The 10,024-nt window shown below is 28.8% G+C and overlaps 2 protein-coding genes and 1 non-coding gene across 3 annotated transcripts; 1 reads left to right on the top strand and 2 right to left on the bottom strand.

Annotated features, from left to right (window-relative positions):
* The first annotated feature begins 1,076 nt into the window (after positions 1 to 1,076).
* ECSIT (evolutionarily conserved signaling intermediate in Toll pathway, mitochondrial) lies at positions 1,077 to 3,108 on the top strand. The gene is made up of 5 exons (XM_015522283.2): positions 1,077 to 1,700; positions 1,768 to 2,205; positions 2,279 to 2,433; positions 2,502 to 2,675; positions 2,869 to 3,108. The coding sequence occupies exons 1-4, from the start codon at positions 1,280 to 1,282 to the stop codon at positions 2,655 to 2,657; spliced, it is 1,170 nt and encodes a 389-aa protein (XP_015377769.1). The 5' UTR covers positions 1,077 to 1,279; the 3' UTR covers positions 2,658 to 2,675; positions 2,869 to 3,108.
* On the bottom strand, positions 2,691 to 5,249 carry Nubp2 (NUBP iron-sulfur cluster assembly factor 2). Its single transcript, XM_089220526.1, has 5 exons — positions 4,853 to 5,249; positions 4,377 to 4,575; positions 4,184 to 4,295; positions 3,953 to 4,106; positions 2,691 to 3,068 (listed from the first exon to the last, which is right to left on the bottom strand). The coding sequence occupies exons 1-5, from the start codon at positions 4,961 to 4,963 to the stop codon at positions 2,874 to 2,876; spliced, it is 771 nt and encodes a 256-aa protein (XP_089076652.1). The 5' UTR covers positions 4,964 to 5,249; the 3' UTR covers positions 2,691 to 2,873.
* Positions 5,250 to 8,155: 2,906 nt separating this feature from the next.
* On the bottom strand, positions 8,156 to 8,227 carry TRNAW-CCA (transfer RNA tryptophan (anticodon CCA)). Its single transcript has one exon. It is a non-coding gene; the product is annotated as a tRNA-Trp (tRNA).
* Positions 8,228 to 10,024: the final 1,797 nt, after the last annotated feature.

The following is a 10,024-nucleotide window of genomic DNA, read 5'->3' as shown; positions in this document are numbered from 1 at the left end:
TCGTGTTTCTACTATAGGCACTCTGTAGTAGACATCGTCGGATTTAGAATTTGAGCCTTGTAAAATAGATGTGGATTCTTGTATTTAATACATTATTTTCTCTTGTTCTCTCAAATTATTTTAATGCTGTACAATAAAATATTTAAAAAACACTACTTCTTCCCAATGATTATATCTACAAATAAATAAAATAAGCTTATATAATATTTTTATTAAATTACAATCGTAATATTACAGAATAGCAAGGTAGGTAGGTAACAAAATATTTTCAATAGTTTTTGAAAACTTGCTATTTAGAAAAAAAAACCTAAAATAGTTTTGTGCTCAAAAAATCAGTGCTCGGGAGTCTAATATACACTGTCCAAGCAACTCGCGAGCGCAAAATGAAAAAGGTATACATTTCATTCATCTAGCTCTAAACTTATACTTTTAACCTAGATAGCTTTTTTAAGCACATAGTAGAGTAGAGTAATAGATGAAAAATAAAACTAACTACCTTTGCTAAAGTATAATAAGTATAACTTAATACAATGTAGGTGTTGAATAATTTGTAAATGTGTATACGTCATATAAGACAAACAACAATGGACAAATCATTAACGCACACATACTAAATGAATGGCCATAAAAAAATCTATTCATCCTTTCTTTGGTTGAAATGTAATTAGATAAGAAATAAGATACAGCTCATTTTGTAGAGTACACACCGATTCATTTTTGGAGGGCTAACAGAGAGACTTAAAATCTTGGTGGATCGAAAAGCCTCATCCGGCGGTGCTGTTTAGTGTTTGCTGTAGCACAAAGAAATTAGTTTACTATTAGTAAATAAGTCTACCGTCTATGATTAGTAGGCATAAGTAGAGTGTATACACTACCGAATTCGAAACTGGCGCTTGGCACCTACGAATCGACTTTTAATAATATTTGATCTCATCGTAATTCGTAGGTAGTAGGTACCTATAAAAAAGTCTATGGTTGGTACACAATTTGATTTCATCATTATTATCAATTCTTGCCTAACCTGCACAAGATAAACTGATATAGTTGTATAAATGATAACGTGATTACGTGAATGATAGCCGGCACACAATGGCCTGTATAGACGTCCTATAAAGTAGGTATGTAACTAAGTTTATATGTTTATTATAGTTGACGATAAAATAATAAAGTAAAACTTAAAACTGCATTTCGTAATGCTAGAGAAATTATTAGATATTCATTAAAAAATCGTAGGCAAATATTATAAATTACTCATTTTAATAATAACGTTGATAAGACAATGAACAATGTTCTAAGAATGTGCAGAGGTTTTGTGGTATTTCTTAACCGACAGTCTGTCAAGTCTGCCCAACGAGAGTTTCACTCAACAGACCCACGTTTTGACCAATCACCTAAAGTCGATGTGGTGAGCGTTGACAGTTTTAACAATGTCAAAGAGAAGAACAAAAAGACGTACTTGGATATGTTAAGGGTATATCAGATGGAAAAATATCGATCTGGTCATGTAGAGTTTATAAATACTGCAATTAAGCACATGGATGAATTTGGAGTAAATGAAGACCTAGAAACTTACAAAAAACTCATCCAAGTATTACCAGCTGGAAAATTTGTGCCCCAAAACTATATACAGTCAGAGTTTATGCACTACCCAAAACATCAACAATGTATCGTTGATGTATTACAGAAGATGGAGGATAATGGTAAGATTAGTGATAACACATACTTAAATTGATGTATAATTCATTTGAGTTCTTGATGCATTTTTAGGAGTAATTCCTGATTGGGAAGTAGAAGACTTGCTTGTTAAACGTTTTGGTACTCGTGGGTTTCCCGTACGACGCTATTGGCGTATGATGTATTGGATGCCTAAATTTAATAATTTATCCCCTTGGCCTATACCTAAGCCCGCACCTAATGATCCTTATGAACTAGCATTATTAGCTATCAAAAGGATAAGTAGTATAGACATTGAATCTGAAATTAAAGTGTACAAAACTAAGCAATTAGAAGAAAGCATTGAAGATACATGGATAGTTAGTGGTCAAAGCCCTGATCAAAAAAAATTAGTTGCTAATCACCCAGAAAATGTCCCTATATATATTGAAGGAGGGTTTAGAATATGGCTTCGAAAACAGAGTATTATTTATTTTATTTTAAGAACTGAACCTTCTCCTGAAATACAAAATGAAGAAGAAGATGAAGATGGTAACATAATACACATAAATATTCAAAACCACAAATTCATATACTTAGTAATAGTTTTATTTTTTATATTTAGATGTTAGTAATTTCCGTGTACCTTTTTTTGATCCACCTATTCCGAAAATATCAAACAAAATTGCCAAAAAAAAAACTGTTCATGAACAAGAAGATGGTACAATACTTGCAGTTGCTGCAACTGGTACATCCAGTAAAAACTCGTTATTATCTTGGGTACTTAATTATTGACTAAATCTAATTAGTAGTTATTACTTATACACTAAATTTTTATTAAATTAAAGATTAGGTTCTTGGAGAAAGATGGAAACCCAAGACTATCTCAAATACCAATTTTATTTACAAGTAAATCACCACTTGGAAATGTGGAACCATTGTCTGAGCTTGACGAATCAAAGAAAGAAGTTGAACAGTCGAAGCAAAAAGTCCCCATAGAGTAAAAAGTTAATTTATAAAAAGTAAGAATAATACAATTTAACAAAATATATGTACCAAACATATAGAATTTTTAATTGTTTACTGTTTTCGAATAATATGTACATATTTGTATTGCTTTATAGAAATATTAAGTTCTACAGCAGTATAAAATAGTATGAATTAATTAAATAAAGATTAAAACTATACTTGTATCTAAGTATGAAAATTCATTAGGTTTATCAGTTTGGATTTATTACACGGTCAACAATTGAGTTAAAAGATATTGCCATTGGTGATTCAGGATGAGTTAAACCAACATATTTTGATGTTTCCGAAGATACTCTTGGATCTATTGGTACAGTTCCTAAAAAGGGAACTTGGAAATGTTCAGCTAATGATTTTCCACCATTGGATGAAAACAAATTTGTACACTCCTGTAAAATAAAATAAAAAGTATAAACATTTAAATTTATATATATTATCATTATGTTTTTTTATATTAAATCTATTGCTTAAAATCAAAAGATTATCAACATTATTCAAAATCTAATAAGTGTTTATATGCATAACAAGTATGAGATATAAATTAATATTTTTTTTTTTTTTTAAATCTCAAATCAGTAATAATTAAACATAAAATTCAAGATATAGGTACCTAACTCAAATTACCTAATTATTTTTTAAATAATTCAATATTATTTTGCTATAATTTTAGTTATTTTAAATTTTAATAATATTATTACATTAGCTTAAAATTTTAGTTTTAAGAGGATGCAACACTTGCATGTGATGTCTCTGTCTTACAAGTGCTTAACACAGAAAGTTGTACATTCAACAGTTTACATTTATCTCTGTTAGCTAAAAATGTAGAGTGAATTGACCTCTCATAAAAGTTAAAGGTAACATTATTATCTAGGTTATCACATGGTTGTTTTATTAAATTTTAATTTTAAAGCGAGTTAAAGGTATTTTTAGATATACAATCAATTTACAATTTAAAAATATTCATATCTCGTCTTGAAATTAAAATATAATAAAAAGCCCATGTGTTAACCTAGATAATAATTTTTCCTTTAATTTTTATAAGAGGTCGATTCACTTTAAATTTTAAAACAAATGGAGGGTAAAATTTGTTATAATATACACTTGTAAGACGGAAACAACACAAGCGGGTGTGGTGTCCTCTTAATGTACCTATACCAACGTTTTAATTAAAACCAAATAATTTACAGTTTCATTGAGGACAACATATATAAATGAAAAATAATTATACATAAATAATAAGTCAAAATAATATTTAAGTGATAAATTAACTCACAGAACAATTAGGGCAAACGTATCCACTCATGTTCTCAACTATACCTAGTATTGGGATACCAGTTTTATGACAAAATGACAACTCTTTTCTAACATCATCCAAAGCAATTTGTTGTGGAGTTGTCACAAGTATTGCTCCGTCACATGGAGCTTCTCTAAAATTATGAGGAAAACAATTAAGTAGGTATATTATTAAATCTTAAATTAATAAATTAATAATATAATTGTATACTTAATATTCTCCATAACTGTTATGTGTTCGTCGGATGTGCCTGGTGGTGTATCAATAATCAAATAATCAACATCTTCCCAGAAAACATCAGAAAGCAATTGTTTTATGAATGCTGTTTCATAACATACACAATACACATACATACATGTTGATAAAGATGATCATTAGATAATAGATATATTAAATGACAAACCAGTCTTTTTTGGTCCTCTCCACACTACACTATCATTTCTAGATTTGGTCAAGAATCCAATTGAAAGCACACCTAAAGATTTTGACTCATCTGTATAAACTGGTACCCAACCAGCTTCACATTGATGTACCTCTTGGTTTTCTAGTTTTAACAAAAACGGTACTGATGGACCACATAAATCTACATCCAATATGCCAACCTAAACAAATTAATATAACAATTTTGAAAGGAATCTAGCATTGTCAATATTTCAATGTTTATAGTACTTTATGTACTGCAAACAGTGTACTTTGTTTCTTGGTTTCCAAAAAGAAAAATATCAAGTTATAGTTTACAGCTATAAGCACATTTTTATATTTCCTCTATTTTAAATCATTGCCACAAGTATTAGAAGTTTAATATTTGTCTTATGTAATTAAAGCTTTATGAATCACCTCCAATTCGAAACTTATCATAATTGATAATGTTGATCTTACCCGATATCCTTTAGCTACTAATCCAAGTGCCAACTGAGTGCTTACAGTTGATTTACCAACTCCTCCTTTTCCAGACATCACTAATATAATATGTTTTACGTTTGATGACATTTTTTCAACTACCTTTACAAAACAATACTTAGCATAGAAGATAGAACTGAACTGTAGGTAAATTTATTTTCAAACGCCAAGCAAATATTATAATGTAACTTGTAAATACTAAGTATGATAAATTCTATGCACAAAATTAGCAAAATTGGTAATATACTAATATATATATAGATCATAACACTATAAACAATCTTACAAATTATACTTATAATGTATAGATAATTGACAGTGACAGATAAAATAATAAATAATAATAGTTGTAGGTAATTATATTTTATTGTCACAAGAGACTGTAAGACACAAATCACGATACTGGCCAACAATTTCTTATCAATTCCTCACTACCACCGGCATAAGATAAATATTGATACACTATCAAATTGATAATAATATCGTGAGGAGGTGATTATGTGGTATGCCGTATGCATAGATTTAATACTCGTATACGTATTTATTTTTTTTTATACTTATTATAAATAAGATTAACATAATATGGATATAAAATTATTTAATTACAATTTATTACAACTGTATACGTAAAAATATTCAAAAAGTAACCAATAATAAATAATTATAAATATAAATGGTTGTATGCATTTTATAATGAATTGTAAAAAAGCGGGTAAGTAGATGTCGCTCTGCCATACATTTTGACCCGTATAATGCACCAAGGTCCAAGGATATTCACTTTGACATCGGGAACTACCCCCAACGTTTTTGAAGCATAATTTCGACTAGTTATGCTGTACACAGACACAACTCACTTAGTCAATTTTGGCTTTAAAATCCATGGTTAATTGGTCAAAATGACTTAAAACATTCAGTCTATCTGAATTTGTTATCAAAAATACCGGTTGCTATTAAAAAAAAATAAGTTGCATTGCGCATGTGCATACCGAGAGGGTTAAAAATTTGAAATTTATCTGAAAATGTGTTTATATACCACTTTCTTATAAAAAAAATAAATTTATTCCAACATAATCCGACCAATAAATTCTGTGTTCCCAAAATTGGTCAACACACTACGTTAGGTATCAGTGGCGTAGACATGATTTCTGAAAGTGGGGGGATTAAAAAAAAAAAGACGACAACCAAATGGGAGGTGAAAATTGGAAAATCCCCCACCCTCTCAAAATTTTTTCCTAAGGTACCTAGTTTAATGTTTATGGTATTCATGTTTAGCATGATTATTTAAAGTCTAATAAAATTAATAAAAAATACATTTTAAATATTTATAATATTGAAAAATTCAAAATGTGTAAACATAACTTTATAGACATATGTCATACATATTATATATATAATATACTGTATATTTTTGTCTCTATAAATAATAAGATAAGCTATAATAAAGCATAAACGTAGTCGTCAATCGTCATCGACCATTTTGACCAAATAAATATTACTGTTTACTTTGCTAATTTGCTATAAATAAACGAAAATAAAATTATAATGGTATTCAGTAATCAGTATATTGAAAAAACTGTCAACATTCAATTAGCTCGATAGATCACAATTCACAATATGAAAAAATATTACATTATAGTGCATACTACATAATGTAAGCAAAAACAAAAAATAAAGCTAATGGGGGGGGGGGGGGATCTACCTATCTAATAAAGTGCCGCAGTCCCGAACAAATACGATAAAAAACATTTATATTTTATTGCCAATGTGTGGTAGATTTGTAGTTACCACCTACAAAAAGTAGTATACCTATAGCTTTAAAAATTGTAGAATTAATTTTATAGTTCGTTAAATTAATTTTTTTTTTTTTAATGTACTGAAATATGCATTTTTATTTTTAAAATCCCAAAATATGCAAATAAAATACAAAACCATTAAAATAAAAATAATATTATTTGATTTAGTAGAACATGAATTAAATTTGTACCTAGGTTAGCATATTGAATTGGGTAGGTATATAGTAAAAAATAGGTATGCAATAAATTTCATTAACATCCAAGCCTTAATAATTATTATAATATCACGAGTATAGAGTTCAACGGTGGACGGTGGTAAGTATAAAGTAAGTTGGAAATCAGATAAAATATATAAATAATACACAAGTCATTACGGTTGCTTAGTAATTATCAATTTAATAATTTAATATTGTGATGTAAATTAATAAACAAATGCATTAGGATTTAGGATTTAGGATCTTTGATAATATTAAATCATTAAATATTTGATGAACACACGACCATTATCAAGTCACCTACAAAAATAAAAATAATCGTGAATATAAAATTAAGTCACAGTTTTTAAAAATCTATTTGATATAACATATAATATATAAATATATAATAGTCGTGGCCAAACGAACGTGCGGTTTTAGTAACCGTAATGTTTTTGATTTTTTTGTGTATGAATATTTTCTCCTTGTACGTTAGCGCCATCTAACAGCAATGAAATCAACAATTATTTGCGAGTATAAATGGTCTGACACTGATAGATAACGCTACAGTTATCATTTGGACGCTACTCCTATCTACCATGGCTTTGGTATATTGTTGAAGTGTGTCGTGCAGTGCTTCAATTGTAGTAAGCCAGTTTCATGGTTGGAGCTACCTTTTGCAAAGCACTGAGCAAAACTTATTCTAAAAATAATCATAATCACTTATAACCAATATCCTATAGGATTTCCTTATAAAATATGTTTCAAAATAAATTTCAAGCGCGAGGCCCAGCACAAATGCTAATCGTGGTGTGTATATTATAAACACAATCCATTATGCATCATTAAAATAAAATGCAAATTAAATATAAAACAATTCAAATATAATAAATTACAACATAACAAGTCGAACTTTTAAGACTGTGTAGAGACACTACTCAGGTAACCTTGTAATAATAGCAATAGCCAATAGGTAGACAGGTAGTCTTTTTTTTTTACATGCATTTAATCACGTTTGAAGTATACAGGTTATACCTATTGCATACTGGCCATACAGATTCGATTATCATAAAATAAAGGGGTTCTAACTTCTAAGACCGTGGGAATAGGTACCTATCACAATCATTATCAATGTTCTTATCATGAAAAGATATTAAAATAAAATCATTATGTTTAGTTTATACGTAATACGTTCGCAATTATACACTATAAAGTAGAAATGTAGAAAAAAATAGAAAAATACAAACATTTTTCAACAGACATTTTTATCAAACAAAAGTGCGCAAAAATTTAATTGACCTCGACGTGATTTGAACACGCAACCTTCTGATCTGGAGTCAGACGCGCTACCGTTGCGCCACGAAGTCGATGTTACAGTAGTAAAGATTATTATTATTTAAGTATTAGAAACATTGTAAAAATAAATCATTGTTATTTATTTATCATAATCATAAAATAATAAATTATTTGTAGATTTATAAATAATTTATCAATATAATCCGTGTGTTCCTAAATTCATTACTTATTCCAGCGGCGTATCCAGCGGATTGATTGTGGTTTAGGAACACCTTTTTGGGGAATTACGTTGGAACAAGTTGGTTAATACATTTGACCACCATCGACCGCTATAATGTTATCATAATATCAATTATATTCAAGCAAGATTGTGATTTTGCATAATTTATTTTTAAATTTTAAAGTTTAAACATTTATTTAAATTATAAATAAAATGGATAATACTTTATCAACATTTATTTTGTTATTTGGTTTAAATCATCTAAAGTGTTTAAACTTTAAATAAATCTTTGGATTAAAAAAAACAAACTGCTTTTTCAGTTAGGTATATTTAAAAACATCAAAAGCGCGTATAAGAAATGTTATGATGATTACAAGTTTATATGATGACATTGACTTTAAATGTTGTGACAATTAAATGGCATATGTTATGATCAGTGACAAATTCAATGACTGAATGACGCTAATTTTGGCGCGAATAATTGTTATCAAATCCATCTGGTTTTATTTCAGTCCATCCGTAAAATAGCAGATTGCTGATAAATCAATCGGCTTGATTACCTCCCCTCCAACGGATTGACCAGCTGCTGAAATTAGGAACAGTCAAATCCAGCGGCTGACCAATCTGATGAATTTAGGAACACACGGATTACACTAACCACCAAGAGATTTGTGTATTTTTTTAAATACCAAAGTACAGTGGCTTTAAGCCTAAGTGCAGTAGGTTATAACCGTATATACCTAACCATTAATTATAAATACTAATAATGAATACCTAATAATATTTTATATTATTTTTTTATCAACGGTATAACACTGACACATTGCGATCAGTGGTCGCTAAATTATGTAGAATACAGCCGTCAGCCGTCACTTAGGTATTAATTATTATACCTTTAGGACTTTAGATAGGTAACACCTAAATATAGGTATTGTAAAAAATATTTAAAGTGTATTATAACCATCAACAATTAATGATATTATTATCATGTGCCAACATTATAGAGTTATTGTTTTCCATTTAATAAATAAATAAAGGTGATTTTAATCCATTTTTTTTTTTTTTAGCAGGTGCAGTAATATTAATATACATGCTATGGCTATGAGGAACCTATATTATCTACATATAAGTAGGTACTTAGATACTTTATATTATTCTCCCTTTAGGCTGAAGGGAGTTGAATGGTATTGAAAATCACATTCCGACATTCCGTCATAATTATTAATACCTATAGGTACCTAATTAAATTAATCAATAAACCATACTTTCTCTAATTTGGTGATGTAACAATAGTAGGTAGGCACCTGGTACCTACCTAGGTATCCATTGTAATAAGCCAATAACTATAATGACAATTGATATAATTTTGTTATAATTCAAATTACAACTCGTCCTGTCGGCTGTCATCCATGTTGCCATTGCCATATTTGAAATTGTAATTGCAAATTTAATGGGTCTGTTCCGCTGTTAATATAGGATTTCGGTAATTAGGTAATGGATCAGCTATAGATATTAGAAGTGCATGTAAACTACACCAAAGGTACCTTCATTTAGTTCCTGATTAATGTAAACTTCGTTATTGAAGAAAATCAGGTAACCGTATAAAATCAATACAATAATACGTCAATCTATTATTAATTATTATTAA

Source organism: Diuraphis noxia, unplaced genomic scaffold (genome assembly GCF_037042655.1).
Source record: "Diuraphis noxia isolate RWA-SAM2 unplaced genomic scaffold, SU_Dnox_SAM2 contig0002, whole genome shotgun sequence".
Lineage (NCBI taxonomy): Eukaryota > Metazoa > Arthropoda > Insecta > Hemiptera > Aphididae > Diuraphis > Diuraphis noxia.
The sequence above is the reverse complement of the archived record's forward strand: the minus strand, read 5'-3'. Positions and strand labels throughout refer to the sequence as shown.